Here is a 27,886-nt window from a genome sequence, read left to right on the forward strand (position 1 = left end):
TGCACTTGGGAGGGATAAGCTAATCATGTGTTTGGAAAGTGTGTGCAGAGTTCAGATTGTGACAGTCCTTTGGAGAAGTTGTTCCCAGTATAAACAGGTGGTCAGTAATGGAAACCTGCCAGTTCCAATGGAAAATCCCTACAAGAAATCACACAAAAGATAAATCTTGTGTGGAAAACCTGTAGGTTACAAGAATGTACAGTTTTTGTCCCGGTTTGTTTCTCCATTCACTGGATACATTTATGGAAGATACACAAAGGCTTATGTGGAAAAAAAACACAAACAGATTACAAAGGCTATTAAGTGGGCTCAGATAATGAGATTTATAATCAGTTACTTTCAAGGATCCTGAATATCTGAAAGATCCCAAAATCTGTAACATCAAATACTGAGAATAAAGCTAGTACCAATAAAACTTACTTGACAGTTAAGAAAAAAAAGATATAAAATCGCTCTGGGACAAGACAAAACAGTATAGACCGAGTAAAGAGTTGAGACCCTGGGGGCATCTGCAGGGGCCAGAGCAGTTTGGGAAGGCTTGGAGGAAGGGGTCAAGAAAGTCTTTTAAAGGAGGGTAGGGCTTTCAAACACAGGCAGAACAACAGCTAAATTACAGCAGTGAGAAACTAGGGAGCATCTTATATATTTAGGGAGGGGTTCAGATAAAGGTAGAGTGGAGGATTAGGGGATAGGCTAGGGGACCAGAGCAGTCGTTTTGTTGTTACGGAAAACTCCAAGGTGATGAAACTCCCTCTATCAACCTCAGAGAGGTCCCAAGGGCACCAAGAAGTCCAGGGACAGACTGGCCCAAGGTCACATAGCCAGGATGGCTCAGAGGATCTTCACATGCTCTCTAGATGAGGAAGCATTCTGGAAGCCAAACAAAGCAGTTGACACTTCAGACAATAGACAGACAATGATCAAAGAACCATAGATTTAGAGCTGGGAGGCATCTTCAGTGCCATTGGGTCCACTCTCCTTAATTTTACAGATTTAGAAACTGAGGTCCAGGGAGAGATCACAGAATCACAGATACGGCACTTGGAGGAACCCTGGAGGCCAACATCCAGTCCTAAGAGGAAGTGACTTGTCCAAGGTAGTGACACAGGTAGGAAATGGCAGAGATGGGATCTGAATCCAGCTCTGACTCCAGACTTCCTATTTCCCCAAGCTGCTTCTCTTTTCCAGACTCTTACATTTTGGAGAGTGAAACAAAGGAAGTAAAGTTTGGGGAAGATGAATCATGACATGAGCAGGAGTGTGTACGGCAGATAGAACTGGCCTCATAGTCAGGACACTTGGGACTCCAGTTCCGCCTCTCACAAACACTGGCTGCACTGCCAGTATTTACTTGGTTTTTTACTTAATTACTTAACCTTTCAGTGCCACAAGCACTCTAAGGAAAAAGTCCATCTCCTTTGGTAAAGGTGGCTTCCTCACTGAGATCCCTAAGACCAAGAAAGCACAGACCCAGACCAAAGAAACACAAAATCTGAAAATCCTGTGCAGGATGATTCGAGGGACAAGGTGGTCAAGGGTATAGACCAGGCCTGCACAACACATGGCCCACACACCACTTGCAGCCTGATAAAGGATTTGGGCGGCCTGCGAAAAATGAGAGGATGTAAAAACAGGCCCTTGAGGCCTGAGGGCGGTATGTTGTGCAGGCCTGGTATAGACACTTACAGGAGCAGTGGGAATGGAGAACAAGGAAGAAATGCAAGACATTTAAAGGAAAGAAAAGCCAGAATTAAGGGACGGACTAAGCGGGTTGATCTGAGAACTCGGAACTACAAGTTTAACTAAAAGTGTTGAATTCAGATAATCATCCCTAAGTTCTCTTTGAACTCAATAGTCAATAATTCAGAATAATTCAAGATTGCATTAAATTAATTTCCCACTTGGATGTTATCCTGATACTTCAACCCCAATCACAAAACCACAGTTACTTCTGTCTCTTCAAAAGCTCGAGGTCTTTCAATGTCAGCTGTGCCACAAAAATCGATACAGAACACGATCTGCTTCACAGACCTAATAAACGCTAACTTAACCATGAGCTCTCTTTATGTCCCAATAAAACCTAAATAGGGGATCTCATTTAAAGCAAACTCGAAAATTAAAAATCTGAATGGATAGAAAATACAAGATTTCTTTACAGTATAATTCCTCAAACAAACTTAAAATAGGATTTGAGCTGCAAAATTTTGTTCTACCCAGAATGAATGAAGGATGAGCTTGGGTGAAGTCGGGTAAGACCTGTTTTAGAAGAGCTACAAATCAGGACACGATAGCTGCCTCTGAGGATTTAAAGAACTATAACCTCCACGATTCAGAACTATGAAATTCCTCTGGGACCAAGATGCCTCCCTCTGCTCTCCAAGTTCAAGATCCCTCCTTGGACCAGGTTCTACTCTTTAGAGTTCTGACCCTACTAGCACCAAACTAGTCCTCCACTATTCTCAACCCCTGAATCCTTTGCCTCTTTCCCCATTTTATCCATCACTTAGTCAAGCCTCGACCCTAAGAATGTTAAAGGGTACTGCAATATCCACTGGGCCCATTAACCAATTTAGGTAATCTAATTTTAACTGGGTGCTCACCACAGTATATTAAACTACAGCTTCTTAACCTGGAGGAGTCTAGACTGTATTTTCGTAGAATTGGGTTTTTTTTGTAATCTCACACAAACACACACACACACACACACTTTTTTTACACGTTTAAAACCATGAGTAAGAGAAGGCAGCCATAGGCAGCATCAGACGGCCAAAGGAATCCAAGGCACAAAGGGTTACAAACTCCGCCATTAAATCCTCTCTTCTTTCCAGGTTAATTCTCTACCAAGCTGCTTGCAGTCCCTAGTCCAAGCTTCATCTTCTCTTCTCCATTCCCACTTGATAAAGAACTTGGACTCTTCATTGAATGAGAAGAGAAAGGCCATCCACCACGAGCTCCTTCTCCCATCTTCCATGCTCTGGTCCCTCACAACATGCCCTATTCTCTCTTGCTGTGCATGCCAGACAGGGCCATCTCATCGTCCTGGTCTATATCTGGCCACTGGACCCAGATGGCTCTGGAGGAGAAAGTAAGGCTGGCGACCAGGCGCAGCCCTCCCTTGCTTAAATCCAACTCACTTCTAAGTCCTGGCCTCACCCCCCCAACATCAAGGTCCTCTTAGAGTACAAAGGACAAACAACAACAACCACCATGCCCAGGGATCTAGATCCCAGCCCCTGGACACCACGAAGCGATCGAGCCCCCTTTACTTCTTCTCCCTTCAGCAGCCGAGCTTTCCGAGCATCACGCAGGCTTGCTGCCTCCACTTTTCTTACTTCTCAGGCCCTCTCCAGCCACTGTCAGGCTGGCTGTCTCTGCTCACTCCAGGGTTACCAATGAGCTCTTTGCTGCCCAATCCTCTGGCCTTTTCTTATTCCTTGTACTGCTTTTAGCACAGTCTAGAAGGGGCACACAGTACTTCCATGAATAACTAGAACATAAAATAATGGGGGGAGAGGTCATTACCACTGGGGGGAATGGCAGTGAAACCAGGGAAGTTGGCAGGAAGAAAGCAGAGGGCAGGGCACTCCACAAAGAGGACATTGCGAATAAAGAAATACAAGGCCAAAACAGAAAAACGTACAGTTCAATTTGGCTAGAGTATGGAGTCTAGGAAGGAAAGCATATGAGGTTAGTCTGGAGAGGAATTAGGGAGGAATTAGGAATGTCTTGAATGACAAGCCAAGGAGTTTAAATTTTGTTCGGTAGCCAACAGGTGGCCACTATTGGTCTGAGACAGAAGTACATGGGAGGATAATGTGGCAGAAGTGTGAAAAAGGTTTGGCACACGGACAGAGCAGAAATAGGAAGTCCCATCAAGAGATTCTCTCCCTTGGCAGTCTCACCTTATGACTGGGATGACTGAAGTAACAAGGTCAAGGATTACATTACATTAGGAGGAACTGGAACCCAGAACCCAGGTGAAGAGGTCACATGAAAAAGAATGTAGCAAAGTGGCCAGAGCTCTGGACTTGAAATAAGGGACACAGGAGTTTGAATCCCCCCTCTGACACTTGCTAGCTGTGCACCCATCGGCAAGCCAATTAACCTGAGACTTGTTTTCCTCCTATATAAAATGGGAACAGTAATACCCATAGAGGCTAACTTTATAAGGCTCTTGTGAGGTCCAAATGAGACAATTTCTGTAAGATGATATATATAAACAACAATTGTGGTTATTATTATTATTATTATTATTAGTTATTAGCAAGGAAGATGGCTTCCTCCTCCTCTGAGAAGGAAAGGAAGGAGGAAAGGAGAAGTGAGAACACAAAAGACTTTGGAAGAAGGGAGGAGGGGAGTTTTAAGTGCTCACGTCAGACGGCTTTGATATTCATCTGTAAAGCAAAAGACTAAGGTCATCTGCAGAGGGCAGGGGTGGGTAGGTGAGACGAGGGCTTGAGGAGCTGTGGGAAACACTCCACGACTTGGTCAACAAGAAACGAATCAAAGAGCTGCCTTGCAGCAGTGAGGGGTGCAGCCATGCAGACACATTTATGTGTTGAGGGTGGGCGGAGAGAACAAAATACAATGTTTTTGTTGTTCATCCATTTCAGTCATATCCAACTCTTCATGACCCCATTTGGGGTTTTCTTGGCAAAGACACTAGAGTGATCTGCCACTTCCTTCTCCAGCACATCTTACAGCTGAGGAAACTGAAGTAAACAGGGTTCAGTGACTTGTCACAGCTGGTAAATGTCCAAGGCTGGATTTGAACTCCTGTTTCTTAACTCCAGGCCCAGTGCTCTATTCACTGTACCGCCTGGCTGCCATACACAATACAAAGGTCAGCAGCAGATCTCTAAAAGGTGAGGTTTTAGGTAACTCTGTATCACATGAAATACAGCATGGCACCATGGAGTAAGAAGAATTGGGTTCAAGTACCAGCTTTGACACACGCAGGCCATGTATGTGACCCTAAATAAGTCATGAACACTCATACCTCTGCTCTAGACCAGTCTCTAAAACTCTTAAGTTACAGAGAAGGCCCTGACCTTCATTAGTAAAAGAAGTTTCCTTATATGAAGAAGGAAACAAGCAATTATTAAGCACCTATGGGGTTCCCTCCAGCAGTGAGATCATGGGCCCAGGTCCAGGTCCATCCTTACATAAAATCAACTAAATTATCTCTCCCTAAGATGGAACTGAAAGCACTAGCTTTGTTTCTTTTTAATCACTTTCTAAATTTTCTAAATCTGCAATTCATTCAATATGCAAAGTATTTTAATACAAATACCAAACAAGTGATCATTACATTTTTTTCACACCCATAAAAAGGAGCTTACCTTCCTTCTGACTGTCAAAAACGACAACAGAAACATTAGTTGATGGGTTTTTGGGTTTTGCGACAAAGAATGTGTCACTTGCAGACTGCAGAGAAGGATAGATGGATGGCAGCTCCTTCAGACTGATGTTGGCGGGCAGGGCGGGGTCCAATACTAGCATGGGCACTTTGATGCAGTGCGTCAGCAAACATTCTAACTGCTTTTCACTGGAAAGAAATGCCAACATTCCCATTAACAGCCTTGAAAAACCAATCTGGCAATGAAAATTGTAGTAATGCTGCCAAACACGGCTGCTTTTTAATTGTATCCTTTGAAAAGTCAGGATGTTTTAACACACGAGCATTTCTCAAGAGCACAGGAATTCAAGGAAATAAAGACAACTTGAAGCTACAGCTTCCTCTCCTTATCCCCCAGAATAATGAAACTAGTTACCTATATGAATTAACATTTTAAAAATTATTCTTATACATTTATTCATTGTAAGTTGTCAAAGAAACTAATCATTCACGTCCTTACAGTGTCGAAGGCTTGTAAAATACAAAAAAAATCCAAAACCCAACAACAAAACAACAACTGCGTGTGCAACATCATTATCAGCAACTGTGCGCAAGCTAGCCCCATTCTGCAGATGTGGAGTCTGAGGCTGGGAGACCAATCCCCTGCCCATGGTCGCAACATCAGAATAAACAAAGCCACATCATTGTCATCACGGCAAGGCCTCCTATTTCCCTTGGCCTTTCTAGAATACTCGCTTACTGATTCCAACTCCTACCTCTCCATCCCTCCCCCAAACAATGGTTTTCCCATCAACCTGAGGCCAGAATATGTCCCTGGACCATGATGTGACCAAATCCAGTAGCGTCAGTTTCATAAATTGCAGGAGATTTCACTTTGTGCGCTCAAATACGTACTGGCCAATGCACACAAGTCATAACTAATATGTAATAATAAAATATTATTTTTCAACTCTTATTCAGAGAAAACTGATAAGTTTACCTTTTTTTGGTGGGTTCTGTGGAGTTCTTCCCAAGGAGTTCTCTAAATAAAAACAATAAAATTAAGGTCACCATAGAATATGTACAAATGGATGAGGAAATTCAGCTGGTGTCAGATAGGAGACATGTGGACAGAAACAGAACGTCTGAAGAGCCAATTGTGAGCAGTTAACGATGACCAAAGATATTCTACCATCCCTTATGTCAGTCAGTCAGCAAGAATTTATTAAGCACTTACTTTCTGCCAAACACTAGATAATAGCAAAAAATCACAGTCCCTGCTCTTGGGAAGAGTAAATTCTACTGGGGGCAATAATACGTAATAATATGTCTAGGAGCATATAAGATACAAAGTATATGAAAATAATCTGAAAGGGGACAGCATGAGCAGATGGCAGGGACCAGGTCTATCTCCTGTAGAAGGCAGGACTTGAGCTGAGTCTCAAAAGAAGTCAAGGAAACTTAAGAGACAAGTGAGGGGGCAGAGAGCTCCAAGCCTGGAGCTGAAGAGCTGGAAATGCCCAATAGGAGTCTGTGTTTGATCCGGAGGTGATAGGGAACCACCCAAATCACTGACTAGGAAGGTAATGATAGGCCTGTGCTTCAGAGAGATCACTTTGGCACCCGGAGAGGGGAAAGAGCTGAAGCAAGGAAGCCAGTCAGAAGGCCTACACAGTCACCTAAGCAAGAGGTGGTGAGGGCCTCAACTACACAGTTCTAGCTATGTGATCTGAAAGAAGGAGAGACAAATGCGATGCTTTGAAGGAAGGAACAACAAGATTTGACACTGGACTGAATAGGTGGAGTGAGCATGAATGAGGAGTCCAGGAAAAGGAATGCTCTCCTCTTGTTTAAGTTTTTGCAAAGCTGACAGTTTTCAGACAAAACCTGAAAAACTTGAGTAGTGATATCTTATAAAATTGTTTTCATGCTCAAGCTAATCCTATTGTAAATACACATACTTAAAATACATGAACCCCCCAAAGCAGGACAACTTCCTCGAGAGGCCAGAGACTAGATCTGGCAGAATTAAAGTAACTAAAAATTAACTGCTTTCAACCTCAAAAAACACCTGTTTAATTGAAGAGAACTAAAATCTTTATGTATATAATAAAATAAATAAGTAAAATAAAATAAAATAAAATCTACATAGAGTGATTTCTTCTTTAAATGCAACAACTCTGAAAAGGGAACGGATGTGTTTACAACATTATCTCTCTGGATGCCGACAAAAGGCTTCTGGGGGGGGTGAGAGGAGGGGGCCCCACTCTTACCTCATTGCTTTCTGTTCTTCCTCCATCTGTTCTCTCACCTGCCGAAGTTCTTTAAGCAGTTCAACATCAGTGCCATTTACCCAGGTATAGACCACATCAATGGGCATGGGCAAACAGAGCCTGAAGGAGAAAGGCCCATACAACATTGGAGATTGAATTTTCTACATGGATTACAACAAAAACTTCCAAAAAAAGTTTGAATAAACAAGTTATAAAAGCCTCATGACTATGTTTCTCTAAGTGTCTGCTGGGCAGTGATGAATTCCACTTGTGAAGTACCAAATATATACATTTTCAAAAACAATGACACTTCTTTAATTTAAGTCAAACTGGGGAAAGACCTATCTGAAGTAGCAAAAAGCTGAAGATTTTAACCAAAAGGGTTAGCATCCTGAGGCCATCGATTTAGAGCTGGAAGGGATTTGGTTTTTGTTTTTACAGTCTCCACAGCCAATAATTTACATAGAAAAGATAAATGGGAGAGGAAAACTTCCCCTCTAAAAAAATTCATAAGGTAGTCCATTTAAATAGTAAGCTATCCACTGTATTTAGAAATATTTAATTTATGATCAATCAATTTAAAGCGCTACAAGAAAGACACAGACCCTTGGCTAAGAAAGTATGCAGACCCTGGCCGCCAACATTGATGAAGAGAGAAAAATGGAAATGGGCAAAATAATTATTTGAATGTATACGGGCTCTTCTAAAGCCCTTAAAAAGTTTTCAAGTCGAACAGGCTCATCTAAAATTCTATAGATGCTTTTTCATTTCTCAGTTGAATCTTTTTTTCAAAGAGAGCAGAAATCTTTTTTCTAAATTATCACAAATGGCAAATTAGCAGCTTCTCTGGCCTACTTCTGAATGATTATAAAAATACAGCTCATACATTTATGGTGCTTATTTCTTACTGTCACATTAAGGTACTGAATTAGGATCTAGAGCAGGGGTTTCTTCACTTCTCCTGGGTCACAAACCCCTTGGGCAGTCAGGTGGGTGAAGCCTTTGGATAGACCCTTACTTAGAATCATGCTTTTAAATGCACACAATACATAGGATTACAAAGGAAAGTAATTATATTAAAATAAAAATGTAATTGCTTTCTCCCATCCAAGTTCATGGATCTCCAGAAATACCCCTTGGAGTTCTGTGGATACCAAGTAAAGAACCTCAGGTCTAGAGGAAGGTGTCCAGCCCAGTGGGTACACTCCCATAGAGGATTTGTGGAAGGACGTAGACAAGAAATGCAGAATCAATCAATTAACAAGAATTTATTAAGTGCTTGCTCTGCACATAGAAGAAGGTGGGGCCGCTTTACAATCTACCTATGCAGTTAAAGGACAGGTAAAACGGACCAAAGATCATGCAAGAGTTATACCGTGAATAGCTAATTACTATTGCACAGCCCTAAGAGATGAACAATTTCCTGCCAACTATGGCATAAAAAGGAAACACTGGGATACAAAGTACTCATTCTCTGATGAGAGAGAAAGAAAGGAGGGAGGGAAAAAGAAAGAGAGAAAGAAAGAAAGAAAAAGGAAGTTAGAAAGAGAAAAAGAAAGGGCCTTTCCCTTCTTTCCTTCTCCCTCCCCTCCTTCCTTGCTGACCACTATCACCTCTGCCTCTGCCTCAGGAGGAGCTCATCCATCTCAGCAATGAGTTCTTGCGCCTCCACATTACTGTGGGAGAAGAACTCAAGGAGATAAAACAAGGGACTGGCTTTTCCCACAGTCAAATCACCCATCTCCACAGCCGGTTTACCAGCCTGGACAGAGGACAGAACAGTACTTTCAACCGGGAAGACGTCCAGCAGATTCCAGAGCTTGCCATCAAGCCCCTGGGGGATCGCATCATCAATGCCTTCTTCACTGAGGGAGAGGACCAGGTAAACTTCTGTGGAGTCATGAGAGTTCTGGCTCACTTCCGACCAATCAAAGATAATGAGAAAAGCAAAGATGTGAATGGACCAGAGCGCTGAACAGCCAGGGCAATAAACTACACTTTGCTTTTCCATTATATGACTGGGACAGAGATGAACAGATTTCACAAGATGAACCATTACAGGCACTGCGCGGGACGGCTGGAGGGAGTATTTCTGATGAGCAGCTGGGCAACACTGTAGAGAGGATGATCCAAGAAGCTGAACAGGCTGGGGACAGTGCCATACCCTTTTCAGAGTTTGTCAAGGTTATGGAGAAGGTGGATGTCGAGCAGAAGATGAGCATCTGGTTTCTTCGCTAACAGACTGGGACCAAATTGTTCCCGACTGTCTTGTATTTAAGAAGCAGAACTTGAGTCTTTCTACCTCACCCTTCAGGGCCCCTTCTCTCCCTAAGTTGCAAGACAAGCCCTGCCCTGCTTGTGCCAGCACACACCTGTCAACCTTGGTGCTACAAGCAGGTCACTAAGGAATGATTCCTGCTCTCTTCCACTTCTCCCTCCATGGCTCTCCATATATCAACATCGCCTTTCCTTTCTGTGCTGCTGTCAGCTCTAAATCCATCAGCTCGAGAAAGGGAGAGAGAGGGAAGCACCATCACCCAACCCCCATCCCCAAAGAGCCAGCAAAGCCCTTTCCCTGGATGGAGACTGGAGCCATTTGTATGTTCTAGCCAGGTTTTAGCACACCTCGACTCTTTAATTTCTCTATCTGCACATATGTAACTGCACAGCCAATTCTTCAGTTTCGAAGTTCCTTTTTATTAAGCCTCACCCTCCCTTGCTCTTCCTTCCCCCAAGCTATGCCTATCACATTCTCACAACTCTGATTTGTCAGGGCTTACAAGATCGGTGAGATAGCTTGCCGTTTTTTAACCACCTTCCACTCTTAATTGGGATTCTAGGACATTGCTTTTCCTTGAAGAACAGAAACATTCTTGGGCTCCTTAATCTGTGTTGTAGCTCAAAGACTGCAGGATAGAGGCTCCTTACTGAAAGGAGTAGCCAAGATGACAGGCGGAGGTCAACCCCTCTGGGTCTGCTCGCTTCAGTCACCTCACCTCTGGTCTCTGACCCACATGATTACTCTTGTTAGTACAGTATTTACCCTTCAGGAACTGGCCATCCACCTGGAAATACACTTGATTTCTGGGCAGGTATTACTGGGATGGTGTCTATGGCGATATGTATGTGAGATTTCTCATGGGTCCTTGGAAAGGGAGGCAGGCTTAGTGTCCTCTGAGATCCTCAGTATTGATACCTACAGCATAGCTTACAGTTTGATATTACTACAATGAAGTATCTCATACTTTTGAGTGTCCAAGTAGACAAACTAGTATTAAGGAAGTGTCTAACTTATCCCAGACCAAGAGATTGTAAGACTGTCCTCAGTATCTTGAGCTCAAATTCTCTTTAAAATTGACATTTGCAAATTATTATACTGGAATTCATAGCTAGCTCATATTAGAAGTCCAAAGAGATGAATGCATTGCAAAATTAGCCTCCTGGTTAACTAGCTTCCTAGCTCCTCACATATATTGCAGCTGATTCTTCAGAAATGAGGGGTCTGGCAATGATCACAAATCCCGAGGTGGGTTTATAGGCCCTTGAAAAAAGCCAGAGCAATTTCCCTGCCAATGTCAGCTTAACTGAGACTTCCCTGAATCAGGCTGTGCTGTGCTAATTGTTGTAGGAGTTGATAATTTCTGTATCTGCCTTGGACTGGCTTTTTCCTGGTTCTTTGCTTGCTTATTTGCATCAGAAGACTGAGCAAGGTCTACACGGATTCTTTGAGAAGGCACCTTGCTGACCTGTCCTGAATCAGAATGCCAGCTAAAAAAGCGGAGTAGGGTAAGGAGGTAGTTAAGTGGGGTAGTGCAGACGCAAACTACCAATGACTTTCTCATGAGGGAATGAACCTAGATTACTGCTCAGATGCTGTAATATGGGAATTGTATAAAAGAGAAGAATTGGGTACCCATCAATTACGGAATGGCTGAACAAGCCGTGGTATATGAATGTGATGTAATACTACTGTGCTACAAGAAACGATGAGCAGGGTGATTCAGAAAAATCTGGAAAGACTTACAAGAACTGGTGTGCAGTGAAGGGAGCCGAATCAGGAGAACATTTTACACAGTAACAGCAACACTGCGATGATCAACTTTGACAGACTTAGGTCTTCTCAGCAATACAATGATCCAAGACAATTCCAAAGGACTCATGATGGAAAATGCTGTCCACATCCAGAGAAAGAACTATGGTATCTGAATGCAAATCGAAACATACTATTTTCTCTCTCTCTCTCTCTTTTTTTTCTTTCTCATGGTTTTTCCCTTTCATTCTGATTCTTCTTTCACAACATGACTCATGTGGAAATATATTTAATATGCTTTTACACGTATAGCCTATATCAGACTGCTTGCTGTCTTGGCGGGGGGGGGAGAGGAGAAAAAAATTTGAACTCAAAATCTTATAAAAGTGAATGTTGAAAACTATCTTTACACGTAATTGGAAAAAATACTATTAAGTGGGGAGAAAAAGGGAAGAATTGCCTGATGTGATGATCTGTTAGAGAGGTACTTTAGTGGCTTCACAACCTGCATAATTAAGGTTCTTAAGAGAAAAAATGAATGTTCCTCGTTTGGCTGTATAGCAAACTGTTTAATCCATGGATGTGCCTTACTGTTCCATTAAAATTGTATTCTTTAATCCATCAATAAATACTTGTGGTTAAAACAAAAAAAAAAAAGGAGAAAGGATACACCCTTGAGTTTAGTTCCAAGTAATCTTGTTAACAGACTCTCCAACCTGTTGTGGTCAAGATTAGATTGAATTAAATGAGAAATGAGTTTAAATGTAAAATCCCCCCTAGAAGAGTGAAGACCATTTAATGGTGAGCTTAAGGCATTTTAGTTTGAAGCTTTTAGTATCCCCAGGTTGTAACAGAGTATCAAACATACAGAAAGCACTCAATATGTGTTTGTTAATAGTGGTTTTTTCCCCACCTCAGACCCATTTTTACAGATAAGGAAATTCAGGCCCAAGGAAGTAAAATGACTCATCCAAAATTTGAACTGCAGTTCACTGCAATTCAGCAAAATTGTAAATATTCCATGCCATAGATTCCACACGGAGGTCAGGTGAAAAGAGATGCAAGGTCTTCAAGAATTAAATTTTGACAATATAAATATGAATGATCCTGATAGGGAAGAAAATGAAGATAACAATTAAACAGAGGGTTGTGGCTACAAACGGACCTCTCACTACCTCCTTTATAAAAAGGACGTGTGCACAAGACACAAAAAGAGTTGCAGAACTCAGTACTTCAACAGACCAATGGACCTGGGCTCTCCAATGAGATGCAGATATTTTCTCTCATCTTGCTCTCTCTCCTCCATGACTTCTCAAGCTAGCGGATTTTTTGCCTAAGTCCTCACATAAATTCTCCAGAGGATTCTTCCCTTGGCTTGCTCAAGGCTGTTTTTTGGGGTTTTTTCCCCCTTGGTGCCAGCACCACCCTCACTCAGACTATCCAGGTGGTAAGCCTTGCTCTTGCTACATAATTAATCCGCCTCCTTCTCTGAGCCCATATTTCCTGGATATCATTTATGTCACTTCTTGCAAGTAAATCATCTTCAAGACAAGCTGTGCTCTGCATACATTCACCAGGTGCCTCTCCATTGCCTTCTGAGACGCTAATAGTCTCACATCATCAAAGACTGGGGCATTCTATGATTCATAATCACATAACAGCACTGGAAGAATAGGAAGGTCTGCACATGGGTGTCTCTTTCCCCAGTCCTTCACGAGGCCAAGCACCAGCAGAATTTTCCTCTAGGCCTTTCACCCTCTTAGTGACCTGCCCCATGACCAGCTCCCATTTGTTCATGTTCTTTTTAAAATGGAGGACACAGTGCTGAGCCTAGAACTCTGAGGTCATCTGAGCGGGGGGGGGGGGGGGGGAAGGGAAGTACAGGACTGACCCCTCCCTCCTGCATTCTGGACACGCTGTCATTCTTCCACTGCAGCCTGAGATCATGAGTAGTTCCTCCTCCTCCTCTCCGCCCACCCCACACAGGAAAATTTAAAGAAAGTGCCAAGACTAGAACTCAGATTTCTCAGTTCCTAGTCCAAGCGTGCTTTCCACATCAAATGATCAGAAGACACTCTGGGCCACTATGGGTTAATTGAGAAAGTGGTTATGCCAAACATCACTCTTCTTTGTTCAGGGTCAAGCAGTACACTAGGGGAATGTCCTTAGGACAGTAGACCTGTTTCTCAGCAAAGCAGGTGACTAAATCTTGAGAGTTTTGTATTTCATTTTCTGCATGCATGTTGCTTCCCCACAAGAGTTCTCAAGTTAGCAGGCATATTGGAATCAAGGCCTGGAGATGGGGAAAGTGTCCTGACTTGTTTCAAATGGAAAAAAGGGTGCAGTCTTCAGATGTTAGAGGGCCGTGAACTTACCTTCAATTTCTGGCAGAGTTCTGCACCATAATATTAAAGGGATGGTTGGGAAGAATTTATTATGGGAGGCTATGAACACTAAATGTGTAACTTCTTCAAGAACAGATCACACTATAAATTAACCACAAATAACTTATTTAACAGGATTACTAGGCTGCCAGAACCTTCTACTAAGCTGAACACCTTCTACCTGGATTTTGGCAAACCACTTAATGTTGGTGTCTCATGCTTACATGATACATACAAGATTAAAAGACATGGGCTGGAGAAGACAGTACAGTTGCACAGATCTGAACTGGTTGAATGACTGGAACCAAAAAATGGTCATTATTAGACTAATGTCAGTTGGAGGATGGTCTACCGAATCCCAAACATCCTTCTGTTCATGGCTCTGAGCTCCTTGAGCTCACATAATCCCCACTGTGTTTGGCACACAACACACAATAAATGCTTGTTGACCTGAAGAAACCAAAGCTCAAAGAAATTAAATGATTTGGTTAAGTTCATATTAATGTTAATATCAGCCTTTTAAAAAATCACAAAAGTTTAATGTGAAAGCCAGGCATAAACAGATATTTTTATGTATTTGCTCTTAAAGATCATTTTTGAAAACACAAATACAAACTCCTTCTAGTGAGGAAAACAGTATTATTAAATTTCCTCGTACGATTTCCATCTGTCAACGCTGTGGTTCTCACTACAGGATGGGGAGAGCGTGGTCAGACCACATTTCATGTGAAAATTATCTGAAGGGCTGAGTGGACATTAATCTTAAAATGAATCAAGGAAAACTAAAAGGTGGGGGTGGGGGGAGAGGAGGAAGAGGAACCGCTCCTTGATCTTAGGCTGCAGTGGAAGAATGACAGCGTGTCCAGCGTGTCAGTTCTGTACTGCTCCCCCCTGCTCAGATGATCTCAGAGTTCAAGGCTCAGCACTGCGCCCTCCATTCTAAAAAGAAGATGGACAAACTGGGGCAGGTGACTTAAGAGCACAAAAGGCCTGGAGATCACACTGCAGGGAAAGGCCCTATTGACACTTGGCCTCACGAAGGGATGGGGAAAGAGACACCCTACATGGAGGCCTTCAAGCACCTGAAGGCTTGTCACTGCTTAGGCTTAAAAGACAGCACCAGGAACATCGGGTAGGAACTGTAGGGGCCAAAAGAATTCCTTAACAACGGACTGGCCCTGTGACTTCACAGGGATGGAAACTCCCAGAGAGGAATTTCCTCTACCAAAGCAGCAGCTCGAGGTAGTAGAGTTGCCTAGGCCACAGAGAAGAGGCAAGTCACTCAACAAACCTCACACAGCCAATACTTCCACACCATACTACTGCTTCTCAATATAACAGGGATGTTAAAAAGCAGAATAGACTGATGGGTTAGGTAGCAAGTTCCCTGTCACCAGAGATTTTTTTAAGCACAGGCTAGATAATAATTTGGGGATATTGCAGGGAAAGATTCATGCTTCAGGGAGAGGCTGGTAAACAAAACACGAGAGTCCCTTTTTCAAGATTATATTTCTTTCCCCTGCCAAAGAAGCTACAACGAATGAATGGCCTTCTAATGCCTACCACAAGCAAGTAGTCTACACTCCTGAGCCCAGCACAGCCCAGGGAATAAACAGATAACCATAGTAATCACTCCCAAATAGTTGTGCTTAAAACCTTAAGTACTTTGGGAGGGCCCCTAAATCTAACACCATAAACTGCCCAACCTAGTCTAATCCCATAAATACTTGATTATTAGTATAGTGAAATATTTCCCAATGCAAATTTTAACCTTCCTGGAAGCTTCAACCACGTACTTTAAGTATGGGGTTATCTAATCTCATTCAACTTTTTCTTCTCCAACTTTTGAAATAAAAGCTCCTTATTTTCCACTCAGAAATCCTCAAGACTATAGGGAAAGGTTCCTTCACAAAGCCCTCAACTCCTGCTTGATAAAAACTGAAAAAGTCAGTATCCCCACATATTTACTCTATAAATAAAATATTTACACATGACTATTTCTGGTAGGGTATCCATCAAATGCTATCGACTGTCTTCATGTGGTTTAGTGGTCTGGGAAGGACAATCTTAATCCTCAGCTCTCCACCCTACCCTGAGTCATGGAATCATAGGCTCCAACCCCCTGATTTTACACATAAATGTGTAAACTGTTTTTGAAACCAAAGCCCCAAAGCAAAATGACTTGACTGAGGTCACCAAAATAGTGGCCAGCAGAACTGGATTAATTTTAACATTAGCCTATGTAGAATGCTAAAATGACAAATCTGATGTTTCAAAAACAAACAGGGGCAGCTAGGTGGCGCAGTGGATAGAGCACTAGCCCTGAAGTCAGGAGGACCTGAGTTCAAATCCAGACTCAGACCAAACACTTGACACTTACTAGCTGTATGACCCTGGGCAAGTCACTTAACCCCAATTACCTAAAACAAACAAACAAACAAAAGTCAAATAGAGTGAAAAGTTGCTTTGATATACAGGCTTATAAACCGAAATCACAATTTGCCCAGCCAAGGAGGCTCATACCTAACATTAGCTCTTTAAGTACAGATAAAGAGCATCTGGATAATTTTCTTGTACCCTGCGAATCACATGACTTCCTCAAGGTCAGTGAGTCAGTTGGCAGTTTTCTAAGATTAGACTATGGCTTTTCTATCTGAGGCTTTGTTCCAACCACTAAACCACTATCTCAGTTTCCAAATAGGTAAACTACTAGAAACAAGCATGTCTCAGAACTGACATTTACATCATCTATCACACAGGCTTGATCATTATCCAATGTCAGAGGGTATTAAAATTAACTTCTGGGTAAAACTAAAAGATTTTTCAAAAAGACCTTAAAAAACTTACAACACAGAATACTGCAGAACTTAAAATCACAGCGCTCAAGACACTGTCCATCCTACAAATGAGGAAGGCATGGTGACTTTGCCAAGGTCACTGGGTATTAGCAGTACATTCAGAATCTATGTGAAGGCCTCCTTTCCTTCTTCACTCCATAACCTCATCACCACGTGCACCTCTCCACAGTTGCCAATGATCTTCTTAACTGCCAAATCTAATTAATGGTTTTTCTCAGTCCTCCCCCTACTCGAGGACACTCTCTCCTCCAGCATACTCTCTTCTCTCTGGGTTCTCTCGTCCCACTCGTCTGACCAGCCTTCAGACCCCACATTGCTTTATCACCCATCATATACCCGCCCAACTGTGGGGACTGGCCAAGGTTCTGTGCTAGATCCTCTCCTCTTCTCCCACTACACTCTTGTTCAGTAATCACCTAAGATATGCCCACACATTTAACTATCTAAACCTACAGAGGTAGGCAAATGACTCACAGGTAAGTATATCCAGTCTCTCTCCTGGGCTTCAGTTCCACATCATCAACTGACTATTGGACATTTCAAACTGGATGCACCAGAGACATCTCAAATTCAATACGTCCAAAACAGAACTGCCCTCCTCTCTTCTGAACATCCCTACTTCTCTCAAGGATGCCAATATCCTATTCCCTGGCTTCATATCACCACCATTTGCCATGATTCTTCCCTTTCTGCCACATCGTTCGCATCTTGTCCCTTCATTCCAGGCACGGTGCTACCATCTTATAGCATCACTCAGGCATTAGTCACCCAGGTGACTTCAAACACCTTCCAGCTGGTCTTCTTACCCCAAGGTCCTCCCACTCCCCACTTCCCAGTATCCCACAGAATGCTGCCCAAGTAGGTAAGTAGGTTTCCTTACTGTAGATCTGACCACCTGACCTCCCTACTCCCAACAGTCCTCTATGGCCTCTAGGGTTAGATATAAACTCCTGGGTTTAGATTTTAGAGTCATTTACAATGTGGCCCCGGTCCACCTTTCAAGTCTCACTGGATATTACTTCTTCCCCCAGCTCCCCACACTCTGTAAGCCACCCAAAATGGCCTTCTCTCTGTTTCTGATACATATCCCTCCATCTCTGTCCCTCTTGCCTAGCACACATGCCCTCCTGGCTTCTATTTTAGGAGTCCCTCTCTCTTCATGCCACAGCTCAAACAAAACCTTTGTCATGAAGCTTTTCCTGTTCCCCTACCCCTGACTGCTGGTTGTCCACCCCCCCCGGAAGAAAAAAGCCCTACCTGTATTTAATGACTAGGTTTATATTTGTATTTATTCTAATATATTCAAATAGGTCCTTTTCTTACCCAACAGAACGTGTGTCTTGAGTAGAGATCCTGCCTTCGTTCTTTCATCCCCAGCACCCCACCCAGAGCCTGGCCCAGAGGGGTACTTAATACTTAACTGACGTATGAAAAATAACATGATCCCTGACCTCCAGAAGCTCAGTCTAGTACGTAGAAACCAGATGTGTGCATAAATTATAACTTACATTTATAGAACACTGCAAACTTTATGAAGTACTTTCCTCACAACCATAAGACAGGTATCATTACCCCTACATTCTAGTTGGGGAAACTGAGGCTCAGATTAAGTGGTGATATTGTTGTATGAAGACCCCAGAAGCACAGTAAGCAAGGCCACAGTAATACTGTCAAAGCCTGCCCAGGGTGCTCTCCACTAAGCCACCCATCCTCTCTTAATACTAGCTTAGGTTTACATAGTGCAGGAACCCATAAATAACTAGAATGTAAGAGGGTGTGTGTGTGTGTGTGTGTGTGTGTGTGTGTGTGTGTGTGTGTGTGTGTGTGTGTGTGTGTGTGTGTGTGTGAAGAGAGAGGGACAGGGAGAGGGAGAGAGAGAGAGAGAGAGAGAGAGAGAGAGAGAGAGAGAGAGAGAGAAAGGAGGAAGGAGGTGGGAAGAGAGGGGAGTGAGGGGAAAGAAGGAGAGAAAGAAAGAGAGGAAAAGGAGAGAGAGGAAGAAGAGACAGAGCGAGAGATGTAAGATTCAAGGAGGGCAAAACTCGCTCTCATCTGGGGTATCAAGAAAGAACATTAAGGAGGGAGCAGCACGCCATATTACAGACAGTTCAGTTCTAGACATCATCACAGTTGAGGAAGGATAAGCTAATCTATGAACAAGTATATCCAGGACCTTGACCAGCACTGGGAAAGAACTGGAAATTATACCACATGAGGAGAGATGGACATAAATGAGTTACAGAGCAAACTTCAGGAGGGATGCAGGGAGGGGGGACACACATGTCAGCTGCCTTCAAGCCTGTGATGAGCTGTCATGGAGGAGGGGTCAGAGCTTTCCTGCTTGGTCTCAGAGAGCAGAATGAGGGGCAATGGAAAGTAGCTACAGATGAACAGATTCAAAATCCGCCAAAGAGTTCTGTGGTGCCTCAGGCTTCAGCGCCTGGAAGACTTCAAAAAGAGTCCAGCTGAGCCCTGGGAGGGATGCGGGGAGGGGGACTGGGAGGCAGGCAAGGCCACTGATAGAAATAAGCAAGGAGGAAGGTTTGGTGAAAAAGAGGATAAAAGCTTTGGTCACACTGAGCCTGAGGAGTTAGCAGGATAGCCAGATTTCAGGGTTTCCAACCAGAGGTTGAAAAATGAATGACATTTAAATATTAAATTCTTTTAATTAAAAAAAAATTAGAATCATTTTTCTAAGCTATTCAAATTAGGAGAAAAAGCACACAAGTTTAAGCATTGTCTACTAAAGCTGAAAATGTCCACAGGACAATATTTTTTAAAGTTTACTAAAATATTTGCATATTATAATCCACTGGTAGTTTTGCTAGCAAGATTTAATAATTTGAAATACACTGTCATAAAAAAAGATGTTTGATGCTATCTAAAATTAGAAGAAATATAGATATATACACTTAGACAAACCCATGTATTTAAGACTGATTGTCTTAATATCCAATTTTCTGAGCATCTGGTTCCTTTGCAAAAACTCAATAAACTTGGAGCTGGAAAGGACCTCACAGGCCATAGAGTCCCCCTCCCCACCCCCTTCATTTTACAGACAAGGAAACTGAGGTTAAAAAAGTAAGAGTCACACAGCCAACACACGTCTGAGGAAGGGTCTGAATCCACACCTTCCTGCTACTGAGTCCAGAGCACTAGCCTCTGTTCCATGCTGCCTCCAGTTTATAATTTGAAATTATACAGGGCAACCAGAAGCAGCTAACAAAGTACAGTAAGTCTATACAATGAACAGTAAGAAGGGGAAACACTGAAGGTAGCTACTCCAGGAAAGCTGAGACCTTACCGACATCATAGGAAGAGATTCCAAGGGGACTCACCATACAGACAACCCAGTTTCCCAATCCACATTCAGATTTGGACCAAATACATGGGTGATGTCTAACCTGGTTTAGAGCTCAGCTAAGCACTGAAATTCTGTGCACTGAATGGAACCAGTTACATACTCTCTACAGACAGCTGCAGAACTCTTTATTTGTCTATCTCCAAGAATTGCACGGTATCTTACACACAGTGAAAATGACAAGGTAGAAAGCATTCTAGAAGTCCAATAATCATCTTCCAAAGAAATCTTACCGATTCTGAAAAGACTTGCCAGCAATGTTGTCTCTATATGAATCAAACAGAACATGATACTGGTCCCGGCTCCATTCCAGAACAACCTAAAAAAAAGACAAATTCAATGATTACATCATTATACATTTTCCTGGCATCAAAGGATAATAATAACTGTTATCTCTGCCCCTTCCCCCTACTCCCAAGGGTGCCTGGACCCAAAGGTGATGGGGATGGAAGGCGAGAGGCACTGCTTCCAAAAATACTTTCATAGATCTATCAAACATGATTATCCCTAAAATAACTTCGATCTGTTATGAGCTCCTACCTTTTGCCTTTCTTTTATCTCCTGCACTTAGCATGGTGAGTCGGAGGCACTTCATAAATGCATATTGACCGACAGACTGAAGGGAGTGGGGGGTGACAGAACTCAAGAGCTGCTTCCTTTGTGGGACAGTAACTATTTTCAAAATATGGACTTAAAAATATAATTTGGTGCACTTACACTGATGCTCCTATAAAAATTACAGCCATTGATCAAAAGTATGGCAATGCCCCTAAGTATGGCAATGGTCCAATTACAGAGCCCAGATCCTCAAAGAGTCGAAGCCTTTGCAACAGAACAGAATCTCTTTCAAACACCTCCTTTGTAAAGCAATTTGCAAACTTTAAAACCTTACATAACATGCTAGCTTAAAGGAAAAAAACCCAAAACTTTATTATTCCTAATAATAACCCTAAAAACAACCCTTCCCCATAAGCCACTGGGCCTGGTGTCTCTAAGACTATGCCAGGAGAGCATAAGCTTGGGCCAGCTGGGAAAAGCAGCAGAGGCTTCAATAAGGAGAAAGGCAAAGGATTGGGGTGCCCACTGTGGGCCACGTCCTGTGCTAGGGCCTGGGGTACAAATACAGAGAATGATATAACCCTTCCTCCCAGCAAGCTTACATTCTAATGGAGACAAGTACATCTGAAAACACAGACTGCATAACGCTAAACTGAATAAGCACAAATATATATAAACATAAGGTACTATGGCATGGAAGGAGAAGCTAAGAAGATCAGGGAAGGCTTCACACTGAACTCTGTGCTCAAACTGGTCTTAAAGCAGAGGGGAACTCTCCAGGTGAAGAGGAGAAGGGAGGACACTCCGTCCACGTGGGATGTCTGGTGTAGAAGTATGGTTTGTGGTCTGTGAGTGTGCTGAACAGAGGGAAGACTAAATATGGAGAGAATGGCCTCTGGCCTGCAGCCCCCTGTCTGTGCTGCTGGCTAACAATCTTAATAGACTCTACACCTGCTGCGGGCAGAGACCATGCATTACCTAAACCATTTCCTCTTCCCGTGTACACACAACAGGTGCTAAATGAATGTCTGTTTGTCTTGTTTTCCAATTCTTTCATACGTGGAACACTGATCTACCCCTACAACTGTACGTTTCTGAAGAAAAAAAAGGCCTAACTATTCATCTTTTACCAAACATGTCAACAGACAGAGGTCTGCCTCACACTTGCCTTTCTTACACATATACACAGAGACATATACCTACTACACATATGAAGATGCAGCCTGGCAAGAGAAATCTGGGCTCCAATCCTGCTTCTGCCCCCACTACTGACACATTCGCTGAGTGACTCTGGGCAAGTCACTTAACTTCTCAGCACCTCAGTCAACTCTCTAAGACTAGAAATTGTAAAGAAGGTACAGATCTGCTTTGGTAGAGGAAGTTTACTCATCTGGCACTTCCCATATCAATTAATTCACAGGTCCAGGCCCTAACACACACACACACACACACACACACACACACACACACACGTGCGCACACACACACATGCACGTGTGCTATATCTGGTACTATGCTTGTTTTTAATTAATTTTTTAATTCAATAATTTTAATAATTTAATGATTTTTATTTTTAATTAATTTATTAAGCACCAATAATATAAGAGGCACTGCCAATCATAAGACCATCCCTGCCCTCAAGGACACACGTGCCAACTCCCTGAATCATTTCTTTCATCAGATAAATTCATCTGAAGGTCTTCAAACTGCTTCCATTATACACATGAACAAAACCAGCAAATGAGAAGTTGACCTTATTCAACACATTCACAAATATTCTGGAGACTGTCATACCAAGTCCCAGGGGGATTCCTTGGGGATTGCAACACACTATCTATCTCCCTGAAGGTTTGCTTTCTTCTTTCCTGCATGCCACAGCTTTATTTCTCTCTCCATCCTTTCAGTTTAGCCCTAACTCTCAGTCTTCTAAGAGTTAATTTTTTAATTAACACTAATTTTTGTAACAGACTAAAGTGGGGTTCAGCAAATTTGGTTTGGATCTAGAAATAAGTCAAAAGTATGTAGGCACCAGATGAAAAGTCTTCAGCTGAAACAAAGGGCAGCCTGGGATGAGGGTTGAGTTCCCACAATCAAGGTGCAACCCACATTTACCTCATTGAGGGTTTGCAGAAAGCTCTAAAAGGAAAACTCATTTTCAAACATTCAACAAAAGGGAGCTAAGCACATGAGTATTTCCTGTACCGAGGGGCCGATCTTCACCAAACTGCTCTCCTAAACACGCTGCCATCTATCTCCTGCCCCCATCTCCAGCCACTTGTCACTCGTCTGCTGCTTTCAGGGAAGATAAATATTAGGCATCCATGAAGAGACCGCCATGGTGAGCTGGAGCCCAGGATTCCTCCGGCTCTGGACTACCAAACCACATACACAGTATCTAATGGAATGAATCACAGACTCGGAGCACTCTAAGGGACCTCAGAGACAAGCAATCTCACCCCTGACCAAGAATCCTCTCCTCTTCCACTAAGTCTAGAAACTGTCTAAAACAGAAATAAAGTTAGTCCAGCAAGGCCTGTTCTTTTTTTAAAAAAATTATTATTATTTTTAATATTCTTTTCTTTTTAAATTTTGAGTTCCAAATTCTCTCCCTCCCTCCCACCCCCTCTCCCAAACATTGAGAAGGCAAGCAATATAGTATCAATTATACATGTGAAATCATACAAAACATATTTCCATAATAGCCATATTGCAAAAACAAATAAATGAATAAGGGAAAAATAATTAAGAGAACATGATACTTCAGTTTGCATTCAGAGTTCACCAGTTCTCTCTTGGATCACTGTATTGATCAGAGCAGTCAAGTCTTTCAGACCTGATCATACAATGATCTCCAGGTTCTTCTCACTTCATTTTGCATCAGTTCATATAGGTCTTGCCATGCTTTTCTGAAATCACCTCCCTTATCATTTCACGTAGCACAATGTTGCTCTAACACAATCATATGCCAGCCATTCCCCAACTAATGGGCATCCCCTCAATTTCCAATTCTTTGACACCACAAAAAGCGCTGCTGTAAATACATCTGCACAGATATAGATGCTTTTCCTTTTTGGTTTTTTATCTCTTGGAGATATAGACCTAGAGGTGGTACTGCTGGATCAAAGGGTTTTCACAGTTCATAGCCCCTTTGGCCACAGTTCCAAATTGTTCTCCAGAACAGCTGGACCAGTTCACTTGTCCACTAACAGCTCACTAGTGGACCTATTTTCCCTCATCCTCTCCAGCATTTGTCATTTCTAATAAGTGTGAGGTGGTACCTCAGAGCTATTTTAATTTGCCTCTCTAATCAATGGTGATTTAGAGAATTTTTTCATATGATTTCAGGTAGTTTTAATTTGTTCTTCTGAAACCTGCCTGCTTAATATTCTTTAACCATTTATCGATTGGGGAATGGCTCTTATTTTTTTAAATTTGACTCAATTATCTATATATTTGAGAAATAAGGCCTTTATCAGAGAAATTTGCTATAAAATTTTTTGATATTTCTTCACTGTCTTTGGTACCTTTTAGCAAACTGTAGCTTCCTGGATTCTCTTTTAATTAGTTCTATTTTTGCTTTATCTGAAATTATGATTGCTACCCCTGACTTTTTTACTTCAGCTGAAGCACATTAGAGTCTGTCCAGCCCTTTATTTTAATTCTGTGTGTATTTCTGTTCCAAGTGCCTCTTGTAAACAACATAGTGTTAGATTCTGGTTTCTAATCCATTCTGCTCTCTGCTTCTATTTTATGGATAAGCTCATGCCATTCACAGTTACGATTACTAACTGGGCTATTTCCCTCAATCTCACTTCCTTGTTTATCCTTTTCCCTCTCTTTTTGTTCTGTCCCTCTTCAAAAGTCTATTTTACTTCTAACCACTGCCTCCCTTAATTCATCCTTCCTTTTATCATCTCCTCCTCCCACTTCACTTCTCCCTTGCCCTCCTATTTCACTACAGGGTAAGATAGATTTCTATACATAACTGAGTGTGTGAGTGTGTGTGTGTGTGTGTGTGTGCGCGCGTGTATTCTTCCCTCTTCAAACCAATTCCCATGAGAGTGAGGTTCAAGCATTGTGTACCTCCCCTCTCCATTTTCCTCTCCACTGTAAAAGCTCTTCCTTGTATGACCAGCAAGGCCTGTTCTTTTGTTTTGGCTAGGCAATGGGGTTAAGTGACTTGGCCAGGGTCACACAGCTAGTAAGTGTCAATTGTCTGAGGCTGGCTTTGAACTCAGGTCCTCCTGACTCCAAGGCCGGAGCTCTATCCACTGCACCACCTAGCTGCCCCGCAAAGCCTGTTCTTGACAAGGTCACACTAGCCCATGGTGACATGCCATATCCTCTTCTAGATGTTCACCATGACCACCTCTAATTGGCAGGCCCACTTTCAGAACGTCAGCAGGATACTTGCCGTTTTCTACTTCTGTGGTATCTCTCCTGTTCTCCACAGTAGTCAAAGCTGGAAGTGACTTCAGAAATCACAACTGCCTTTCCTTCCAGTACCCTAAGATGTAGCTTATCTGGGCCCAACGGCTTGAACTGCTGAACAAAAGCCAGGAGCGACCTCAGTTATCTAGGGTATAACCCCCTTCTTAGACATTTTTGGTTTGTTCCTTTGGCCCCAAATCCATTCTCCTTGGCAAAGAAAACAAACGCTATTAAGAATGGAGCAGCTCAAACTAGGAGAACATTGTACCCAGTAGCAGCAACATTGTGCGATGACCAACTTGGACGGACTTTGCTCTCCCAGCAAGACAATAATGTAAGACAACTCCAAAAGCCTCATGATGGAAAATGCTTTCCACATCCAGGGAAAGAACTACGCAGTCTGAATGCAAACTGAAGCACACTCATTTTTTTGTTGTTGCTTTTTCTTTCTCGTGGTTTTTCCCTTTTGTTCTGATTCTTCTTTCACAGCATGACTAATATGGAAATATGTTTAATGTGATTGTACATGTATAGCCTATATCACAAGGCATGCCATCTTGGGGAGAAGGAGGGGGAAAATTTAGAACTCAAAATCTCATAAAAGTGAATGCTGAAAACTGAAAAGAAAGAAAGAAAGAGGAAAAAAAAAAGGATGGAACAGCTCCAGGGTCTTTCTGTGACTGGTAATTTATCACCTCTTAGAGGCTTCCCTTTTACCCAATACAACCTTTCCCCTTTGTCAGCCTTATCTTTGCTGGCCAGCTTGGATTCCTTCTAAACTTCACTTCTTAGAGAAACATGCTACACGTTTTATCTTCCTTTTTCATAACAAATTGAGGCCCTAAAAATCAAAAGCCACTCAACTAGTTAGTAGCAAAATGAGTCTTTACAAAGTAATTTCTTAAAAGAAAAATCTCATTATGAAAAGTTAAGAACTGCCAGAGATTTTGTAACAAAACTGTCCCACTACTTATATAGAGATAATACTGATTCTAAGGAATTCGGGGCTTGAAGCAAACCACAAAAATTTCAATACTGCCTCCCCCAATTAACACAGATCTAGGTAACAAAGCAACAAAGGCCATGTGGTTAAAAGGAGTGGGGGGAAAAAAGGAAAAAACAAAACCGTTCAAATGTTTGAAGCTGCAGTTCTGGGCAGGAAGCCTCTCCAATGACGTTGGCCCACAAGGGATCCCCACCTGAATTCAACCCGCAGCCTCTTTGTCTGTTTCATTCAACGACTTCTTGCAACATTCCCTGCCCGGTCATACTCTATCTCTCATAATTCTGCTGCCCTTTTCACATTTGTGTACCTCATCTGTCTTCCTAAAAAAGAAATCTTGTCACAGGTGACCGAAGACTTGGCCTTAAAACCAGGAAGCCCTGGGTTCAAGCTCTCCTTCTGACTCCCATTCGGCTGCAGGACCTCAGGCAAGTCACTAAAACTCAGTGCTCTCTGGCCAATTCTATCACAGCTATTTCTCATAGAGATGGTGCTCATCTACATCAGAAGCCATCTGACGCCTGAGAGCAAACCTTAGCCTTCTTGGCATACACATCCTATAAATGTAGTATAGTGCCTTTTATGTAGCATAAACTTCTCTGGATCTCTGAACACAGAAGTGCAGCCGTTCCCTCTGCCGTCACTGACTGCAACCCACCATATGTCCGTACTTTGTGTGATTATGCCTCCATAAATCCTTGAATCCTTTCTCTGCTTCTCGTACTACTTTTTGTGGCTATCAATTTCATTCTCAGGGTCCCCATCTGTCATCCCTTGCTTTCTGCCTTTTAAGCCAATTCTTACAGATAAATCACCATTGGTCATGCAGGGCTGTCTACTTACACACACTGTACACCTTTCCAGAGGCATTTAGGATGCCCGAAATTGATGTTTTTCTGATATCCCGTGATTTGCAAACATAGAGCAAAAGTAGGAGAATACTGGTGTTAAACAAGATGACCCCCAACAGCAAGCAGAGACTCAAGGGACCTGAAAAGACTGGACTTATTGCAAATAAGACGTTGTCCAATCTTCCTGGGCTTCTTAAACTTTTTCCACTCGAGCCCCCTTCAGCACTTCTTAAACTGTGGGACCACATAAACTGCGACCCACAGTTTAGGAAGCACTGTTCTAGGTGACTTGGAGCCCAGACAATTTTCCATGGTTATAAATCATACACAAGTTGCAGAAATTCATAGGAACACAAGTCCGTATCAAAAATAAAAAGTGTGTGCACGTGCATGTGTGTGTGTAAAGTTGAAAGGGCCTCATATCATCTCAAAGTTTGACGCAATTAGTACAACATAACCCACAAAAAAGGGAATATTTGGACCTCTCCGTATTTAGCAAATGAATTCCTTCACTTTTAAAATTTTACACAGAACATTCCCTACAACATTACCATACTTCGATGAGCACACGGATCTCTGTTTTATGTCTTTGTTTTTCGTAAGTACCAAACTACAGTAAGACTTAAGGACACAGAGTGTGGGTATAAATCCAGGCATCCTCATTACTGCCCTGCACAAGCCTTAGGCAGCTCCCTTCCACCTCTAAATCGATGAGACAATTTTCATCCAAGACCATTTGCTCCCTTTCCATTTTGCCAACCCCAAGGCCAGACTTAGAACTTACACAACAGAAAGGTGGTCA

General features: G+C 42.4%; 1 protein-coding gene across 2 annotated transcripts in view; it reads right to left on the reverse strand.

The window, feature by feature from the left end:
• The window catches only part of GNPTAB (N-acetylglucosamine-1-phosphate transferase subunits alpha and beta), a 91,529-nt gene that overhangs the window by 50,353 nt on the left and 13,290 nt on the right, over positions 1-27,886 (reverse strand). For both annotated transcript variants that reach the window (XM_020982344.2, XM_078146808.1), the window contains exons 2-5: positions 20,475-20,560; positions 7,612-7,731; positions 6,339-6,380; positions 5,343-5,548 (exon numbers count right to left, since the gene is read on the reverse strand). In XM_020982344.2, coding sequence (XP_020838003.1) covers positions 5,343-5,548; positions 6,339-6,380; positions 7,612-7,731; positions 20,475-20,560 — 454 coding nt within the window. The remainder of the gene's footprint in view (positions 1-5,342; positions 5,549-6,338; positions 6,381-7,611; positions 7,732-20,474; positions 20,561-27,886) is intronic.

Source organism: Phascolarctos cinereus, unplaced genomic scaffold (genome assembly GCF_003287225.1).
Source record: "Phascolarctos cinereus isolate Bilbo 61053 unplaced genomic scaffold, phaCin_HiC Scaffold_1;HRSCAF=81, whole genome shotgun sequence".
In the NCBI taxonomy this organism is placed as follows: domain Eukaryota; kingdom Metazoa; phylum Chordata; class Mammalia; order Diprotodontia; family Phascolarctidae; genus Phascolarctos; species Phascolarctos cinereus.